Here is a 21,180-nt window from a genome sequence, read left to right on the forward strand (position 1 = left end):
GACTTTTGTCTTCTGGGTTTCTGGGGGTTTTCCTGTTGTTATTCTGTCTCTCACAGCTACAATAAACCTACCATTAAAATAATGGACTGGTCATTTCTTCGTCAGGGGAAATTTAGCAGGGGATCAAATACTTTCCCCCCACACTGTAAATCCAAGGCTGGAAAGGAAGACAGCTCTTCATTCATCTTACCAAATGCATCCTTGTTTAGGCTGTTTGACACAAACTTGTGTTCTGGTGGCTCCAAGCCTCCATTCCAATATGTACAGGTGAGGGAAGAGTCAAATATAACGCCGCAGCACATTGGGAGCATTCTTTTTCTCTCTTTCACCCCAACCTTCGAAGGAGAGAGACAGATAGCCCAGACATACTAGGCACATGTTTCAAATCTGAACCTGTGTTGAACAGCATCCCAAGGGAATCCTTTGGGGCTGTTTCTTTTGAGGAGGAGGGAAGGGGTTAGTTCTTTAAGGCTAGGAGGGAGATTGGAGACTCACCTGGGGCCAATTCTTTCTTGCCATAGGCAATCAAACAAATAATTGTATACCAGAATTAACTCCTCAGCTGTGCAAGATAATGGTAATCGGGGAGCAGCATGCATTGCATCCTTGGTTATTTTAAAACAAAAGACTATTTGGAAGTGGATTGCATGGAGTTAGACAAACATGAACTTTGGAAAGCCCCCCCCCCCGACTTTGAGAAGCACATAATCTCCCTCTGCATTGTTTCTGAAAGAACACTTTATTTCTGAAATGCCAGCATGGGCTACAGAAATTGTCCGTTGGGTTCACAATTGCTAGTGACTGATCATTTTCAATTATGCAGAGCTGCGTTTCTCTCTTAATGAATAAATATTTCAGAAAGATGAGGGAGGCAGACAGGAGAGTGAAAAAAGACAGATGGAAATGAAAATGTGGTTTCCTGTAGTTGTAACTGAGTGATGTGAACCTAAGAGAAGGTGACTTTCCGCCCCGCTCCTCAGGTATAAACACAGTGGATTGATTTTATTGTGGCAATTTAAACTGGCAATTCCTATAACAATTTAAGATGCATAACAATCTTTATTTAATTCACTGGTATAAAATGAGTTTCATTGGTACTTGAATTACTTACTGAAGCAGAATGTATTCTCATTGCTGGATACAATCAATAGGGGTTTGTTGATTGGTTTTTGGAACTAAATGGTGCTTGCATGGCTAACACTTGCTATATTTTAGAAATAAAAATCTGTGAGTGTGTTTTAAAACTGATAATGTCTGTCCTGGGGGCTCTATATATACTGTGTGATTCTGGAGACTTATTATTAACTAAGGGCATCCTGGTATGTTGATCTAAATTCTGTGTGGCCCAAGAGGAGAACTGGATCAAAGCCCTCAAAGATCCTGGCTTTCTTGAGATGTACACAAGTCTGATGGCAAACCTAGTTTCAACTAAAGACCCAATCTTCTCACTGATGTTGCTGCCAGGTCAACTACAATGCCTGTCTTCATACTGAGCATATCGGATTGCACAACCTCTGCTTATTAATACAATATGGCTACTTATCTTTTAAGAATATATTGGAACAGTCATTTCCTGTGTTATTAAAACAGAAGTGAACAAAGTTGGTACCTTAAAAAAGTGGGTACTGTTGGTGGATTTGTAATAGGATTCCTCCTAGTCTGTGTTTTTCCCATCCAGTCCATATTACATGCAACAACCAGCCAATGTGGGATGAACCTGCTGAAATGAAATAGCTGGGTGTTGAATTTTCAACTTGGTGCCAAGTTCTGTGCTTTTTCTACTCTGGCTTCAAGGTGAAGCTTCACAGCTGATTAGTCAGGATCTTGGTGGACATGTGGGAGGTGGAAAAAGATCCTGGGGGTGCAGTCAGCCAGTTGTGTGGAGCTGGATGGGTGGATTGCAGAGGGCTCCTGCAGTCATTCCTGAGGACTGGAATGCTTATTAGTAGGGAGCTCTATATAGCCATCGCTGAGTGGAATACTGCTTATGCCCCAGGTTTAACCCCCCCAGGTTAAATAAAGCTGTGTCCCAGAGACTGCTAGGAAAGAGCTACTGCAAGTCACAGTAGACAATGCTGGGTTTGATGGGCAAATAACCAAACCTGGTATAGAGCCATGTTGCCTGCTATTCTGTATCCTGAATGTTCTTCTCTGTTTCATCTGCAGGTGACATTGTTGGACTTTATGAAACAGCAGGTCAGGGTGATCAGCTCTCCACAGGACTTGTCACCCGTATAGCCCCCAAATCAATCACGATTGCAATTGATGAGCCTCAAAGTAACCTTGTGAGCTTGGACCAGGGGAACTCCTATCGTCTGCTGAAACTTACCAATGATGTCACATACAAGAGGCTTAAAAGGTAAAGCTACTAATATAGGAAAGGTCTTGTTTTATTGTGTACCTGAAATGGATAGTAAGCTTGCCTTTCTTTTCAAAAGTTGTAAAAAATAATGGGGAGAAAGTATGTTGTTCTCCCACCCACTTCCTTTTCCATATTATCACAGGACAACAAACTTTGTACAAGGGCTCCAAATGCCAGATTTGGTGATGTAGGTACTCACTACTTATAAGCAAAGTAGTGGGCTTCCTTACCCAGTTTAGTACTATGGGTTCATAGAATTATAGAGTTGGAACAGAAGAGGGTCATCTAGTCCAACCTACTACAATGCAAGGGAGAGACGATGTTCAGCTTTATCTCCCCTCCCCCACCAAAAAAGCCCCTCTTCAATCGACAGACTGCAAAGATGAACAACACCCAGCTCTTGAAGTTTACAGCAGAAGTTTGTTCTTGTTTGACAATATTGTCTGAGTTTTAAAGGAATTGTTTTTAAGATTCACTCCCTTTGTATTATTTTCTGTGGCAGGGCCTTAAATACACTTAGTCAGTATCGCTCCGGGCCTGCATCTGGTCTTATCGACGTCCTCTTCGGTTCTTCTGAACCTAGTGATGCCAACAATATAAGTAAGAATTTTTCCTTCTCTATAGAATGTGGATACCATGCTGAAAAATTCTGGACACTGGAGAAGTCATTGTAGCACATACTGTTCCAACTATGATGTACAAATATATTTTGTTAGCAAGCCCTGAGAGTACTGCCTCACCAATCTATTGTGCCAGTTGAGGAACAGTATCACTGGAACATCTGATGCTGTGCTAAGTGATTCTGGCACCACTGCTCTCTGGCACTCTCTTACACGTGCATCACAGTAGCATAAACATTTGTTGTGCAAGGAGCTTGCATCAGTACAAAATATTGTTGTGGAGTGTCTTCATAGATTTAGAATCCTGATGTCCTCAGCAGTCAACGGAGCCAGACACCAAGCGGAGAGGCCACTGTTGTTCCACATGTCTTTCCCGGTATGAGGCAGCACCACTGAGGTTACTCATGAGGTGGGGGGTGGGGCAGGTTGTTGTCACCATTTTAGATTAAGGTGCAGTGGCAGGGGCTCAGTTCTTGTTGGCTAGGCTGGTAAGTATTACACTTGAAAGTAGAGAAACATGCTTGTGTGGTTGTTCAGCAGCAACAGAAGAATTGCGCAGTGATTCCTGTTAACCAATATTCAATAGGGAATGCTTGTGTGGCTGTCATATGTGTGGTTTCCCCTTATGCTTTGTTTCCAGTTTAACCCTTACTGATTAAAGCTGGGAGGTTACACAGCTATGATTCCTTAATGTAAAGTGTTGGTGAAAGCAGGAACAGTGCTAGGAGCACCCACAGCTATCAACCTCCTTTAGTCTGAAGGCTGTGGGGGTACCAACTGCATTTGGTTGATGCACAATTTCTGTTGGTGAGCAAGGCTACCAAACATTATTCCCCGGAGTTCTGAATTATAGTTTACCCTTGGAGTTTTGAGGAGTCCATATTGGACCCACAAACTCAACAGGGGCATTAGATGTTTTTCAAAAGGGCATCTTTAGAATGTGGTGGGGCCAGAAATTAATAGAGGACAGACAGACAATGGCGATTTGTGAGAATGGTTGCAAGATCCCATCATGAGATGCAACCCACCAGCATTCATGCTCTGCAGCCTCCATTCATTTTAATGGGCACCGTACCAGTATCCACAGTAGTGTCCCCCACCAGCTAGTCTTAAACCTTCCAGTTTCAGTTCCTTATCCCTGTTCTCTGTCACCCAGGAGTCACCTGGGCTAGCAGACACAAGTTCTGGTGCCACAAAAAACACCATGGCTTACACAATATAACAGGTATTAAGTTTCAGCTGCATGTTACAGGTACTTTTACTTATTGTGTGAACTGAACAGTCTAGTTGTTCTCAAGAATAATATGTGGGCCGAAAAGGTCGCAGTCCTATAATATCCTGTTTCTAGTGAACAATGCAGTACACGACTGCTTATCTAATTCAACTATTGGAGAAAGGTGTCACATACTTTCTGATGCAGATGTTTGCCAGAAGATTAGTCAGTGTGTCAGGGCCAATCTGCATGCTTGGAAGAATCATATCATAGAGCTCAACTATCCCATTTCCAAAGCAGGTGGTAGCACACATTTGCATTCTCCTCCCCATAAAAAGCTATCTTCACACTGTATTAATTAATTAAATGTATATCCTCCTCCAAAGGAGCCCAGGGTGTCAGACAACAAAACAATAAAAAGCATCTTAAACCATTTCAATGCAGTTGCAGGCTGAGAAAGAACTCCACGTAAAAGGCTTTTTGAAAAAGGAATAATGATAGCTGGTAACCACCAGAGGTCAGCATTCTCCTATAAGCAGCATATGCTTAAACCATCCTGTAACTGCTCTTACTTTTCTTCTTATCTTCTCTTGAAATGTACTTATTCCATTTTTTTTAAGGAATCTGTATGAAGGATGTCTTTGTGCAGCTGTGTGAACATTCTGGTGCTGCTAAGGGGGATGTGAGAAGCTTGTTAGGTCTGCATTGCTGTGCTGCTTCAAAGTGGCTTTCCCTTTGGTCAGGCCTGGCTGGTCTTGAGTCATGGCACCTGCCCATTTTTCTGAGCTGCTGCTTAGTGGGTTTCCCAGAATGCTTACGTACATATAGTGTGCACACACTGTATGTGTACTTCCTTTAATTTTGCAACATTATTCAGCATACTGCCTTATGCCTAGTTGTCCACCGTGTGCTGCAGTGAGGAATCCCCATTGCTTCCTGCTGCTGTGACCAGCCAGTCAGCCTCAAGTCACCAGCATACAGGAGCATGGCCAGCCACCACTACCCACTAAGTGAGGCATTTCCCCCCCCCCTAGGTGCAGCAGTGGCATTGCTGCAGACCCAGAAGGAGACATCTCACTGTACCACCACCTGAGGTGCCAGTGATCTAACTAGTTCATTCTAAGGTAGCAGCAGCTGTGGTTAGTCAGAGTACCTGGCAGCTGCTGTAGACAATCTTAGCGGGTTGTATAACACTGAATGCTAGATGTAACAACATGCAATGGGTTGTGAGCTGTCAGAGGCAGCTGGCTGGTTGTTCTGCGGTTCAGAATGCTGGATGGGGACTGGGCAATTCGTACAGGGTCAGGGCAACATTATAATAAAAGATTCAGCCTTACTGTTGTGGGATGTTTTCCAGAGTTCAGTAACCTGAAACCAGTGAATTCACATGGAATGTAAAAAAAACAAAACCCATTTCCTTTAAAAGTGCTTCCAATTGTAAAACAAATAAAGCAGTTACAGTTACAGTTACTAATAAAACTGTAAAACAAATCAAAAGAAGGCTAGAAGAAATGGGACTTTAAGAAGTCTTTGAAAGGTCATTGTGCCTTCTGTAAAACTGAAAGGTGCATCCTGGTGGGTCATCCAGGTGGAAATGCTAAAAATTGAATGAATTGGGGTACTTCCCTTTCCTGCTGTTTAGAATGAGAAACCTCTTGGCAACCTGGTTTAGCAGAGGTGACGCTCACTGCCCCTTCTGATGTGCCAGCTCCTTGCAGATACAGAGGGATTAAATTGTCAGTTCTGTGTCTTTTGCCAGCCTGAAATTACAAACGCCTGTTCCATGTAGCATTTGCCAAACTAACAACGAGAACTCCTACTTGCCAACTGTTCCTCTTTCGTAAAAAAGAAAAGCCAAAACACCCTCCTTTATATTTTACTTGATTTCCTCTGGACCTTGGAGACCAAATGTTCTTCTGCTGATTACTGTAACACTCTGACATCAAACAAGCAGCAGGATAGAGGCCAAAGCCATCCTCTTTTATCTTTTGCTGTTGAAAGGGTAAAGTTTAGATATTATATGAACTCCAGTACCATTTGCTGTTGAAAACATTTTTTGTGTCTCAAGTCTGCTCTGAAAGTGTTCTCACTGTGTTCAAGACAAATGTACCTCTACTTTTGAAATCTTGATCTCATTTATCTTTGCACGGCTGGATAGGATATTATTTAGTAACCCTGTTTTCTAGATGAGGCTGATAGATTGTATGACTTGCTTTAGGCCATGGAAAAAGGGTTTCTGTCTAAGCAGGAATTTGAACATGGCTCTTGCACCTACAAGCTCCTTTGCAGTCATTGCCATGGCGCATATTGCTCTTTCTTGCTCCCCACTTTTGTAGGATACTATTAATGCTATTAATCATTCTAAGAAGCCCTGTCATACCTACTTAAGCAGTGCTGGTGTTTGGCCTTCTAGCAAGGAAGGTGGTTTTTTTCAACAACAGCAAAAAACCAAGAACTTATTAGTGAGATTATGATGGTGGGATTATTGTAAATGTACTGCCTCTTTAAAATACATCCTGGCACAACACACTGACTTTCTATTCCAACACAGATTTAGATAATGATGCAGAATGTCTCTGAAATAGAGTTTGAAGACTGGGAATATTTGCAGCTAAACATAGTCTGTCTTAAAGGAAGCCAGGACTCAGTATGGGCTCACACTAGGGATCCTGACTCCTCTGAGTATTAACCAGAATGTTTCCTTTATTGCAAAGGTTATTCTTGCTATCAAATCTGCTTCCAGGAGCAGCCTCTTATTTGCATTGTTGCGGTTGCTTTCTTGTGCAAATGTTCTTTGCGGGACTGAGATCTGAACAAATGCTCCTCCTGCTGCTTCTGCAGAGCTGTTGAAGTACTACAATGAATCACTGGATGCCTCTCAGAAGGAGGCTGTTTGCTTCTCGCTGGCACAGAAAGAGCTTGCCATCATCCATGGACCACCTGGAACAGGCAAAACGACTACGGTGGTGGAGATAATACTCCAAGCTGTTCAGCAAGGCTTGAAAGTGAGTGAGTGGGTATGGATTCTAAGGGAGCTGCTTGATGGCAGAACATAGTGATGACTGCCTAATCCTGGACAGTTTTGTATGATCTGGCAGCAGCTCTCCAGGGGTTTGATGTCCCCAAAGGGTGGGGAACATAGCTGAGTCTCACCATTTCCATTACTTCAGCCCAGCCATTCTGCGTTTTACAACATGTTTCTGTGTCCCTTTGAAGGCTATGGGAACTGGGTTGATAGGAAGAAGGAGCATCACTTTATTAGCAGAGTATATAAGAATTTTTACATCTTCGTTGTATTTGTCCCCACGACAGTGTGGCCCTCTTGTGTCCTAGTTATAGGTTGGGGAGTGACTCGAGATAGGTTGCAAGACTCCTCCAAGATTACAATAGATGGTGTTGGCTGGGGTAGAGCTGCTGTTTGAACCCATTTGTCCATACTACTGAAGCACCTTTAACCATTAATTTGAAGTTCTCCATCCTCCCTACTGAGCTTGTATTATTTTTTCCTAAAGCAAAACTGGGAGAGATCATAAGACGGTAGTAAAATTACATGTCAGATCCTGAGGCCTGGGTTTGACTCTGGAATAATGAGAAACATCATCATCATCATCATTATTTTTAAATGTGGCTCTTCCCCTGACACTTATAAAAGGATCTCCTTTCCCTCTCCTAATCTCATTTTTTGCATATCTTTTTTGGCCATTTTAGTCAAACAAATTAATGTTTTTAAAAATGTGCTCCTCTCCTAGGTCTTGTGCTGTGCTCCATCTAACATTGCAGTTGACAACTTGGTAGAAAGACTCGCTAGCTGTAAAGAGCGGATCCTGCGCCTTGGTCACCCAGCTCGTCTCTTGGAGTCCATACAGTGCCATTCACTTGATGCAGTCTTGGCACGTGGGGATAATGCCCGGATTGTAGCAGATATCAGGAAAGATATTGATAAAGCATTTGTGAGTTTTGCATTCCATTTTCCACAGTCTTCTTTTTTAATCGATAAGTATTCTTCAGAATATGTTTCTGATATGTGCAGAATGCTTTAAACTCTGAGAAGGTATAAGTGCAATACAGTCTGATGTATGAAATATTCAGAATCATGGGATTGCTCTTTGTTTTTCAAAGAAGCAAGCACCTAGCCCTCATTGTCGTGGATGGCAATTCTGGCACGTGTGTAGGCAGTGTAAAATTGGAGGGTCAAAATCAGGCTTATTTATTTATCTGCTAATTTTATTTGTAAAATCTATAAACGGGAATAATAGCATAATACACAGCCCTGAAACACCAAAGCAGATTTAACCAAGGCCCACTCTCCAAACTTAGGAGAATGCACATTTGTTGGCACTCATTCGGCCTGTTATCTCATCCAGGCACTGATTCAGAAGATGAGTCTATGTCTTAGGTCTATGTCTTCAAAAAAATGTGATCTGTGAAGTAGCTGTGTATAATCAGACCTATCTCAGTTTTTCATGACAAGTGTGTCATGAAAACTGGTAGTATATATGACTGCTGGACTCAGTAGAACAGCGAAATACTTAAGGAGAAATTAAAAAGCATAACCTCTTCCTTACTGGAGCTTAGTAAGTGTTAGCACTGGCCCCTTTTAGCTCTGGCGTTTGCTTTTAGGTCAAGGCTGAGTCATTGGATGAACAGAACAAATGACATCTGCTTTCATGACCCCCCCCCCACTGAAGCTCATTGGGGCTGAATGGGGTAGTGATTTCTGAATTCTCCATATTTTTTCCCCCTAACCACCACCCAAGTAGAGAATGCAATGCACCCATAGCATTACACTTTAAAGTATTGGAAGAAAATTCATTAAAAGTCTTGGTAGCTCAATTTGTTACATGTTCCACCCTGCCCGTCGCAGCATAGTTTTAGAGTTCTCTGTCATCCTCTTTATTTAATTTCCTGCTTTAAACTTAATTTAAAATGTGGCACTAATTTAATTGGGTTATTATTTATTATTACAAATTATTGCATTTATTTCCCAGTGACATTTTACAAAATGGCTTCATAATTAAATTAAATGCACTATGCTGGGAATTTGTCCACTGTCACACAGAGGCATACCTGAAATGCGTTTCAGGACTTGGCACACACTGTCCACTTTTAAGCCCCTTCAGTCTCTGGGAAATGATGTAGTAATGATCTTTATTTGTCTTGCTTGCTCCTTAATACCTTTGCTTCTTTAGCACCCTCAAAAGCATTTTTACTAGTTATAATTAGTATTCTCATTTATTTATACAGCGCTTTATAACCTTTATTGTGCAAATTGTCACAACACGTACACATAGGTAGGTGGCTGTTCCTTGTATTATGGACGACAAGCTGAGGCTGAGAGATAGTGACTTGCCCCAGGCAAGCATTGGAACTGGAAGCTTAACCCAGGTCACCCAGATTTATGTACACTTTGCTGCTCACTGGCTAATCTGGCTTTCATTTGACTGTAAATAAGTTTTCTTAGTGATACCTTCTAGATCTCTTTCCATCCAATCCCTGGTTAGCAGCTGACTTTGCTGGAGAGCCACTCAGAGTATTGGGATGGAGGGTCCCAGGCCTGAGGTGCTGTTTGCTCTACACGTTCCTCTGTCACTATTATCCTTTAAAGATATATTTACAGATCCGACAGTGGCAATCTAGAACAGAGTTTGGTTGGGTGGGGGGATTTCATGTGTGGTGTTGGCGTTGCAGAGAGATGAAGGGGATGAAATGAATGCAGTGCTTGTTTTTATTTGGGGGGGGGGGGGAGGAGGTGAGGTGCCAGAATTGATAGAAGTGCTGCGGTGGTTGCCAGAAAAAAGTTTGCCATGGGTAGCAAAAAAAACAAAAACTGACTGGATGTATAGATTAATTGAATCATATGCAGGTGAATGCTAACTAGACAGAGTCCATCCTGTGAAGTCAAATCTCCCCCCTCTCTTTTTCTTTTGTGTATCAAGAAATAAGGCAAGGAACATATGCTCAGTTTTGACTTACCAAACCAAATGCAGGCTGCTGGTTACACTACGTTCTCCAATACTCCATGGTCGCAGGAGGATTAGAGGTCTACATACCGCAAGGTTATTTACTGGGTGGGTGTGGGGGGAGGTTGGTGTTACAAAAAGTAGCCTCTTGGCCATCAGTGTCTAGGTACATAAATGCTGCCTTCACTTTCTCCACTGCTCTGTAGGAGAGCTGCCTATTTGTGAATTATGTTTGCATCATCAAAACTAAAAAAAAAAACCTAACAGGCAAACTGAGATGAAAATGTTTTCTGGAGTGTTCAGAGATGAGAGCTACCCATTGTGTTCTCTGGAGCAGTGGTGTTCTGATGTACAATCTTCCCTTAAACTACAGTGGCCAACCATTTAAACTGGTGGATAACAGGCAACTCCACTGTTAACTGGAATTTATTTGTGTAATACTCCACACTGCACTGAGAACCCGAGTGGTATACTAGGAGGAGGAAGACCCCAGCATCCATGAAGGTCACTGGTGACCTTGAGCCATTCACTCTCGACTGTGCCTATTTCACACAGCTGTTGTGAGGATATAATTGTGGTGCTGGTGGTTGTACATCACCTTAAGCACCTGTTATGGGAAGGGTAGGATATAATAGTCAGCAGCCTTTCTTAATAATGAAGTCTCATGCTGATCAGAACGGAACCAAAATGGACGCATTGAGAGACAATATGGAGGTATCAGCATGCTTGTGGGAGGGGGAATCCCAAGTTTTGGAGGAGAACAATTTAAAAACTACCGCAACCACCAAAATCCTAATGAGGGCCCAGTATGTTCAGTGGACACCAGACATTGCAGAATGTTGTGTCAGTTGGAAGAGAAAACTAAAGGGGTAGAATGAATTAGCTTTTTTAGTCCCTAACATCTTATGATATCCTGGAGGAAGGCACGCTGGACAAGAACACCCCTGTTAGGAGGTGAATATATACTGCAACATCTTGTTGCAGTTTCCACTTGTACTGTAATAATATGCTGGGAGCTAAACGTTCGCCTTTAGTGAAAGCTACAGAGTTTTCCTCTTTCAGCATTTTCAGATTTCTCTTTATAATAAGCTTTAATTGCCGGAGCAATGAAACGGCTCAGAAGTTGTTCCCTATTTGGGAGGAATCCAGGAGAGTGTAATTGTTTTGAGAGATTAGTGCCCTCCCAAAGCAAATTGCAATGGAAAGTACCAGTTTGCCTGTCTCCACAGCCAGCAATCGTGGAAAGGGTTCAGCAACTTTATAGGTTTGTATATTGCAGTTGCTTCATTTTTTACTTTCTTACTTTATTTCATTATTTCTTATTTTATTTTGTTGTGTCCCAAGAAAATAAAATATTCAGAATAGGTAAGATTATTATTATTTTTTGGATCATCTCCTGGCACAGGAATATGAAAGACTTTCTATTATGTGGGATGTTTCTTGATTTCTAAACATGCCCCCCACCCCCGGGTTTGGTGCCTTAAGATTTTTTAGGCATGCTTGATACAGCATTTTGAAGGAAGCAACAAATGAGACACATTAGCAATAGCATAGGCTGAAAGACTCATTTAACACCACCCGGTGACCTTTGTGGCTGGGCAGGAGAGTGAATCTGGGCCTTCTATACCCAACCCCAACATTTTAGCCACTTTATTGCACTGACCCAGAAGGGCAGGAATATCATAGGAATAAAGGCTAGCAATTTTATTATTATGTCACAAGATTATTTGTAAGGACTTGAGACAAAGCCATTGGGGAAGGGGCAATGTGTATTAATTCAGAAGATTTCATATTCTTACATACTTGGTCTGGTATATCTTGTAGTTTAAAAAATCCTGCACCCATAGTTGCCTCTTTTGAACAAGAACTGATATTAATACTGCAATCCTATACAAATTTAGCTGGGAGCAAGCTGAATGAAACTTCTGAGTTCGTATGTGTATGATTTTAATTGTAAGACCATAATTATTATTTTTTGCAGTTTAATACTACAAAAAATTGAAGTTGTTTCTAAATATTTATGTTTTATGTTTTATTTACCCCCTTTATCCTTTCCAGGGCTAGAAACTTTGTGTTTAATAAAAGATGAGATTCAGTCCATTTTGACAGCAATCCCTTCACCAAGGATAACTCGGCTGCAGAGCGCATGTTGTGCATTCCTGCACTAAGCATGAAGTTGATTATTAGTTCACACCATGCCCCTGGAGAACTCTGGTGGCTGGCTGGTGGTGAGCACAAGGTTTCTTGGTTTGGAGCCTAATTTCTCCATGAGCAGAAGGAGAGTTCCACTAGTACCACCACCCCCAACTTTCACAGGGCCATCCAGTCCTCACAAAAGGGGGTATAGGATGTTCAGCAAATAATGTTCAGGAAGGGAGGGCAAAATCAATTAATTTTCAGAGGAGGACAGGGGGACTTGCCATGTATAAGAATAGTCGGCAGAGGGTTTTCACCTTCTTTTCTTTCAACCAAAATGGCTTTGCTTCAGTGGCAGAACTTCATTTGGCAACCCGGCGACATTCCCATGTCCCACAGAGTGGCCCAATGGGAGCACTGCCACATCATGGCAGCATTGTCCCAGGGGCATTGCTGGCAGGAAGAAAAGAAGATGGTTCCCCAACTGGCCACTGGGGGGAGCAGCAACCCGTGCCCCAGCCTTGCCTTGGGGAGTGGTGACATTACATTGTGACATTGTTGGGCCATTTCTGCAAGACATTGGAATGCCACCAGGATGTGGGTGGTAGTTGAGACTTAAGTGGTGTTGTTGAAGAAAAGAAGAGAACCTATTGCTGTCTTCTCTTATAAATGGTAAGTCTCTCATGTGCCTCTGAAAATGAATTGATTGTGCCCATCGACCCTGAAAATTATATACCTCGTCTCCCAGACAAATGCTGTAGAGGTTACCTCATGGTAATCAATATCAACAGGAGTTTAGGTAGGTTGCCTAGCTTCACCTCATACACTTGGTGCCTGCTCTTAGAGTTAGAAAGGTGTCCCTCTTTGAACTGAGCTTTTCATCCAGTGCCAGCTAGACAGCATAATGGGTTTGCCTTGAGATGAAGGCATCCCAAACAAAGCTAAGATGAGGAGAAATATAGAAACTTTGCCTCCATCTTACTTTGCTGCCAATTTACACCTGTGACTTTGAATATGCATTTGAGCTAAATCACGAGATTTATTGTGAGAGATTTATTGGTGTCGGGAAGTCTTGTATTGTACAATGTGCTGCTTAGATGTGACAAACCACATTAGGATGACCACATGGGTAACAACAAAATAATGCTACCTACTGGTCACATTGTGTGTAATGTTTTATTTTAAAAGACATGCACAATTAGAAAGTGTTGCAGGTGCTGAAAGTTGCAGTGTATTTTAATTAGTATGCCCTCAGCTTGCAAAATTTGGAGCAAAGGGGTGTTTCAGACTTTTGTGTTAGAATAGTAGTTATCACTAACCAATTAAATAAACCCTAGGGCTTGTCTGCATATTTTCAGGGATTAATGAATCCCAGCTGGATCCTCACATAGATGAAAAGCTGTGTTTTGAAGGGGAAGGGGAATTATTGATGCTACTACCAGAAAAAAGCATCATTCATCAACAGTACGCCCATTAAATAATCCATATTGAATTCACCACTCCAATATGCTATCAACAAACTATATTTCCCTTTCTCATGATGATTTGCATTTTGTCAGTATAGGCAGAAGGGCTGAAAAGAGAGCAGCATGATGTTGAATTGCAGTATGCTGCATTTTAATGGGGAATATTTTGTTTCATTAACTATTATCTTAGCTGCTAAACGTTGGGTATAGTGATACACTGGGCCATAAGCTACATTGTAGTATGGGGAATTGATTTCCTCTTCTTCTTCCCCTTTCTACAGGTGAAAACCAGAAAAGCCCAAGACAAAGGAGAAAGGAGCCATTTTCTAAATGAGATTAAAACACTGAGAAAAGAACTGAAAGAGCGAGAGGAAGCTGCTATGACTGAAATACTGACAAAAGCTAATGTTATTCTGGCGACAAACACAGGTTAGATGAACTTTTCTGGTTGGTTTGTTTGGGTTGTTTTTTTGCCATGAAGAATAGCTAAATCAGATTATTGGCAGCTACAGATTTAGGCTGCTCTACCCTCCACTGCATTATTGTGCTTTATCACGGACTCCAAAGATTTCCCAGTGCATCTTTGAATTGATTCTCAGCCCAATATGTGTAAAGGTATGTGCAGTATAAAGAATTCAGTCTTGCTAGATGATTTGCCTTTTTCTTCTGTGCAGTTCTGCTTTGCACTTGGATGGTTTGTATAACTAATCAATGCTGTGCGCATATGTACAACACACACAACTCTGCCATTCATGTTTTACAGAAATCTTTTACTTAATGCCTGCTAATGAGGGAAGGGAACATGCATTATTTATATAACTAATCAAGCATTTGGACCTGAGAAAGCCGTGAATTGTGTTTTAAAGTATGTACTTAATGTGGCTTCTTGGATCAGGGACCAGACAAATTGCTCCTGTTGGCGATCCCCATGGTATATTTACCAGGGAAGCTTGCAAATAACCCAAGTGAAAAAGATTGTATATTAAATGTTATAAACATGTGCAAAGTTTATTTATTAGTACAATGCAAGTGCCATATTAAAATCAATTTGTTGTTTAAAATAATGTTTCCCTTTTGATTGGAAGGCTGAAATAGTACTTTAAATCTCTCACCACTGAGTGTTCTAGACAAGCAGAATACTAGAGTGTATTCAAACCTAGCACACCTGGAAGAAGTGTAGGCTAGTATCTTCCTCCCTGACGTCTAGTTGTGCCAGGAAGGTGTGTGGGTTTGTTCATTTTTAAATGCAGGAGTGTTTAGTCATTGGATTATCCCTTCTGAGATCCAAGAGGCATAATCTAGGAACAGATCTATATTGTCATCTACTCTTTGGGTGAGTTAGGTCTCCTAATATTGGCCATCTTAGGGTGTATTGGACTTCGGGAATTTCCCCCCCCCCCCAATTTACTATTTGAAAGAATCATAGAATCATAGAGTTGGAAGAGACCACAAGGGCCATCCAGTCCAACCCCCTGCCAAGCAGGAAACACCATCAAAGCATTCCTGACAGATGGCTGTCAAGCCTCCGCTTAAAGACCTCCAAAGAAGGAGACTCCACCACACTCCTTGGCAGCAAATTCCACTGTCAAACAGCTCTTACTGTCAGGAAGTTCTTCCTAATATTTAGGTGGAATCTTCTTTCTTGTAGTTTGAATCCATTGCCCCACGTCCGCTTCTCTGGAGCAGCAGAAAACAACCTTTCTCCCTCCTCTATATGACATCCTTTTATATATTTGAACATGGCTATCATATCACCCCTTAACCTTCTCTTCTCCAGGCTAAACATACCCAGCTCCCTAAGTCGTTCCTCATAAGGCATCGTTTCCAGGCCTTTGACCATTTTGGTTGCCCTCCTCTGGGAAAGAAGGGAAAGAAAATACTACAAATGTGTTCCCTTGCAGGCTGTTGCTTCAAGAGCAAGAGTTGTCAGCTAAAGTTGAGACAAAGTTAAGGGCAAGGATGAATGGGGTCACACTCAGGGCTTGGCAAGTGTACTGCTCAGGTTTTTTGTGCCCAAGGAGAGGGCACATTGCCTACATGGCAGAGGCAGTAGCCAAGGGTGTTGGGATCATGCCAAGCTTATCAAAGGGGCGTATTTGGGCTCAGGGCTCCCTGCAGTCAGAGGTCCTAACATTTACACATATTTGAGCACAATATCCCTCCTTTCAGAGATGAATCAGCCTGTTCCTTTTAAAAGCCACCTACTGTTTCCAAAACTTCTCCCACTGCACCCACCCACCCACACAGACATGCACGCACCTGGCAAGCATTCCCTCTGCCTCACCTGTAGGGATGGATGAACTTTTCCACAGAAATAGCCAAGTGTGCTTGTTCATTAGGAGAAGTGTTTTGGTAAACAGGAAATTGGATTGTCAGATGGGTCCTCTGTTGCCTGTCACAGCACACTGCTGAGGACTACATAATGTGAAGGCTTGTGATACTTTGAAAAGACACAGGTATCCAGCATGTCAAGGCCAACACATATTTCCTCCACTTTTTGCTATGGTGCATAACTTTAACATTTTCTCTTGTTAATTAGGAGCCTCTTCTGATGGTCCGCTGAAGCTACTTCCTGAGAACCACTTTGATCTGGTGGTGATTGATGAATGTGCCCAGGCGTTTGAAGCAAGCTGCTGGATACCTCTGCTGAAGGCCAGGAAGTGTGTCCTGGCTGGAGATCACAAGCAGCTGCCTCCCACAATCATCTCTCACAAGTAAGGAACATTTCCCAAAATTGGGCCATTAATTATTTGGAGTGTTGGGGGAAACGTTCACCGGGGGGTTGATGGGAAGTGTTTCAGTTTGGACATCATTACCTGTGTTTAACTGTGCAGCAGGTAGGGCTGTTAATAGCTGGGCCAACCTACCCCGTCCTTATTTAAGGACATTGGTACCATTAGATCAGCAGAAAAACATTTTTTAGCAGGAGTGGTTAGAACCATGGACTCGGATCACAAAGGTAGATTTTTTTCCTATCAGTCATAATAGACATACTTTGCTGTTACACCTGAAAGGATAATAATAATTTGTCCTCATTGAGAGCTGTGCTTTCTGATTAGAAGGAGACAAGTATCCGGTAGCCTTCTCTGTGGGTGGGTGATTCTGCAGCGTGATAATACCCAATACAGAGATTTAGCAGAATTCCTACATCTCAGAGAAGGTTGCCTGCTGAGGATGAGTGCTTTGGACTCATAGGAGTGTTAACTGTTGAATTAATTAATTTCTCCCTCCTCAAAATTTGAAAATTACGGGTGTAGAGGAATGACCCAAGAGCATTAGAAGCTTAGGCAGGGAGGGCCTAGGGAAGTAACTTGCGTAAAACCTGTTTTGAGAAAGAGTGAACTGGGCAGGATTCCGAATAAGCTGGCACCATCACCAAAATGGTGAGCTGCTAGTTTCTATGCACTATAGCTGGAAGATACTGACAGATCACTACATTTTTTTTTGAGATCCTCTTCATATATTCATTATCAAAAGTTTGGGTTTTGAGTTTTCATATAGGGCTGTGTGTGTGCGTTCCGGGTTTGCTCGAGTTTTTCTGTTAGGAATTACTGCTGTGCTAGAAAAAAAATTACATCTTATTTATGGACCTGCTCACTGAGAGGCATTAAGCCACTAACATGAATGTATTTCTCCTCTGCTTTTTACTTTGTACTCCCAGTAAGAAATTAGCATGCAAGAAGCCTATAAATTGTGCATTGTTGTGTGTGCTGCTCTCACTATGTAAATCTTTAGTCAGTTTTTTATGCACATGAATTTTATGGATCTCATATCTGTAATATAATGCAACCTTTCAGGTACAGGCATTAATTATGATACCCTGGTATGTATAGAAAACCTTTGCAGTGATGGTAGTTTAAAAGCATATATATATTTTTTGTATCTGTTGATAGTAGTGAGCAGCTGTCCCAAATGAAACCAGGGTTCTCTTGTGCACTTAGAAGGGCCTGGACTAGACAAAAAAATGCTATGTTTTCTGACAAGTTGAAAGATGCTGTGTTATAGACTAGATGATCTTTCTCTAGAAACTATGTAATACTGGAGACATATGTCTGTGAAGATCATTCCTTCCAGAGCATCATTTTGAGGAGCCTCTTAGCCTTTCCCTACCCCTTATGTACTGGTAATGATTTCACTGCAAAATCAACATAACACCTGAGCAGAACTTGAGCAGTCCATTGAATTATAGGGAAGATGTTCAGCGGTAGAATGGAGAGATCAGGACTTTGACACCCAGGAATGGTTGGGGCCTTTTGACTGAATGTACACTCACATTATGTCAAAGAAATAATGGTGTAGACTGAAACAAAACAAAAACGTATCAGGATGAGGGAGGAACCAGTGCTGATAGTGGGGGAATGTAAGCAATCCTTTGAAGAAATGAGCTTCATCTTCTATGAGAACCTTGTCATCCTTGTTGAACCTTGAATCCTTCGAAGACAGTTGCATGGTTGCCTTCATCCTAACAGGGCTCTTTCCCCCTGAAACCTTCCTCCAGCCACTTCTCCAGATTGCTTTGATTTGATCCAGTTGGTTCCCTCCAGGGGCTGTTTTGTCATGTTGACTTTTTGACAAGTACCCTACCAACTCACGTTGTTTGGGTGTGGCAAAGTAGTTCTGTAGTGGCAAAAAGAAGGGAGATCAAGGTAGCAGAAAGGAAGTGTGTTCTGCAGTACCTGGGAGAGTAAAACAGAAGTTGAGCACCTAAATGACCAGGCAGGCATGTTGAGGACCCAAGCCATGCCCTGTAGCTGAATGCTCATAGGAATTTTAGAGCATCAGCTAGGAGCCACACACTGTGTGCTCCAGATGCACACTCTTCCTTCTCTGCTGAGAACTTGGAGGGGAAATGAAGATCATTGGACATCTGGTGTGATATGGAATGTCAGATTCTGGTTCCTTGAGTCAAGAGTCAAATCCCTGGCCTCAGAGTCAGGCCTCTGTTCTTCTCTGTGGCCTGCAGGGTGCTTTTCCTTGAACTGGGCCAACTATTTATTTGGAAGAGGCAGAGGCGGTTTTGCTGTCTTCTGTCTGTAGGGAGCACCTCCACCTCTGAGTCCTGGTTCACAGTGTTTCTAGGAAATGCGACATAGTATCAATGGATTTGCTATGTGTATGCTGTCAGTGTGTGACAGTTGCACAATGGCCTCTGACCAGAAGGAAGGCCTGTCTCAGTTCTGAGGAGAACAGCTCTCCAGAATGGGGGGTTCTGCAGTAAGGAGCTCCCCCCCCATCTTTTCATTCTTTTCCTTTTTTTTCTTCCTGTGGAGGTATTGTCACAGATCCTGTTTATTTAAAATATTTGGACAGAAATGAAAAAACCCGGAGTCCCTGTGGTAGCAATTATGAAACCGCAGTACATGTCATTTGTGCAAATTGTTGTGGATTACAAACTCAAGAGTTAATTCCAGTGTGCGCAGCTGCCACAACCAATGTCTAAAAAGTCTAGTTTGCAATTGGCACCCCAGGAATTTGTGTGTACTCATGTGTGCACTGCATGTGCAAGGTATAGTCGCTCGGACATTACCATTGGGTTTGCTTAGAATTTATTTCTCTCAAGCCTAGAGTTGATATGGAGTTTCCATATGAGAAATGGACATGGACCTTACAACATGTGTATGCTTGCTAAAAATGAACTTGCTGATTAACACGCCAGACAAAAGTACTTCTTCATGTAAAGCATAATTACCTTAATGGAATTCACTGTGACAAATGTGGAGTGACCAATCTCACAGATGGTTTTAAAGGAGAATTGGGCAAATTAATTGAGGAACAGAGAGACCAGTCTTTCAATAGCTGTTAGTTTAGTGAACCTCCCAAGTTGCTTTGGGAGCGGGGAAAGGGCAACAACAGGGAAGAGGTATCACTTACCTATCCTGGTTGTGAGTTTTCTGGAAAAATATGGCTGGTGACTGTGGGGAACAGAACACAGGAGTAGACGGATCATTTTTTAAAATTGTGTCTCTGGAGAATTGGGTAGCCAGCATAGTGTTCTGAACGATAATTCCTATCATCCCCGGCCAAGTTGACTGGGGTTGTAGTCTGAAACATCTGGAAGACACCATGTTGGCTACCCCTGCCCTGGAGCAACAGTCACAGGCTTTGAAAAGGAAAAGTTTTTAAATGCAATGTGGAAACTGCCACAAAAAGTAGTGTGGAGTGCTGCTGTCAGGATTCTACTCCATTGCATCTCCTCACCCAGTTTTTCTATTCTCCCCCCACCCCCCAAAATAATAATGCGGCATTTAGTGTCTGTTGAGCATTCTTGGTCTTCACTGGGCTGTTTTTGCCATTATGATTTTGTTATACTTCTATGAATCTTGGGATTTCCCCAACTATGCTAATACCTCCCTCCTCCTAGCCTGGAATAGATGGACCCAATGGTCTGACTCTGTATAAGTGAAAACTAGACCCTTAGCTGTGAAAACTAACAAAAATTGTCAGGTGCAGTGGATTAATGAAACAAACTCGGTTCAGATATTTTAGCCTAGCAATAGAACTAATATGTAAGACAGTGTCTCAGCCCTCATGTTTTGGGAAGAAGGGCTTGACAATTGTGTGCCATGTTGTTGAAATCTCAGAAAGTAAAGGGTGTATGATACAGTGGGGAGTGGTGCTTCTTTGGTTTCTACTAAACACCAGGAAGAATACCATTGCCAAGAGCAGTGTTTTTCAACCTTTTTTGGGCAAGGGCACACTTGTTTTATGAAAAAAATCACGAGGCACACCACCATTAGAAAATGTTAAAAAAATTAACTCTGTGCCTATATTGACTATATATAAAGCAATTCTCTTGAATAGGAATCAAATAAACACAATTTTTCCCACGGCACACCAGGCAACATCTCGCGGCACACTAGTGTGCCGCAGAACAGTGGTTGAAAAACACTGGCCAAGAGTATCAAAAGCCGCTGAGAGGTTGAGGAGAATTAACAGGGATACATTTCCCTTGTCTCTCTCCCAACAGAGGAAATCATACTAAAATAGTTTCTATGTCAAAACCAGGTCTAAACCCCAATTGAAATGTCTGTATTCCTGATTTTTATTACAATAAAGTATACAGGTTACTCAGATGTAAGCAGGTTTTGCATATTTTATTATGAGCACATAATAAGATTTCCACCCTGTATGCTATGTATTTTTTAGGTAAATCATTTTAGCTTCAAGTTTTAATGTTCCTGTCCTTATCATGAGGCCCTGTAGCTGTTTTCAGATGCATGTCATGAGGTTTTTACAAGCTGTTCTGCTGTTGAGTTCTTGCAGAAATGTTCTGAAAAATTGACAAGAGCATTGGGGGGGGGGGGAAAGAAAATAGCAGTGAAGTTGATGGACATCTTTATGCATTTTCCCTTCAATCTATATTTTTTAAATTTATGCTGTTCAAAGCGTGGTTAGAAGTGAAAACAGGTTTCTTGAGTTTTGT

The 21,180-nt window shown here is 42.0% G+C and overlaps 1 protein-coding gene across 1 annotated transcript in view; it reads left to right on the forward strand.

The window, feature by feature from the left end:
- IGHMBP2 (immunoglobulin mu DNA binding protein 2) overlaps window positions 1-21,180 on the forward strand; it is a 66,399-nt gene that overhangs the window by 5,066 nt on the left and 40,153 nt on the right. Inside the window, exons 3-8 of the mRNA XM_033156313.1 lie at window positions 2,167-2,359; window positions 2,865-2,962; window positions 7,037-7,200; window positions 7,945-8,145; window positions 14,039-14,186; window positions 16,297-16,471. Coding sequence (XP_033012204.1) covers window positions 2,167-2,359; window positions 2,865-2,962; window positions 7,037-7,200; window positions 7,945-8,145; window positions 14,039-14,186; window positions 16,297-16,471 — 979 coding nt within the window. The remainder of the gene's footprint in view (window positions 1-2,166; window positions 2,360-2,864; window positions 2,963-7,036; window positions 7,201-7,944; window positions 8,146-14,038; window positions 14,187-16,296; window positions 16,472-21,180) is intronic.

This window comes from Lacerta agilis, chromosome 1 (genome assembly GCF_009819535.1).
Source record: "Lacerta agilis isolate rLacAgi1 chromosome 1, rLacAgi1.pri, whole genome shotgun sequence".
Taxonomy (NCBI): domain Eukaryota; kingdom Metazoa; phylum Chordata; class Lepidosauria; order Squamata; family Lacertidae; genus Lacerta; species Lacerta agilis.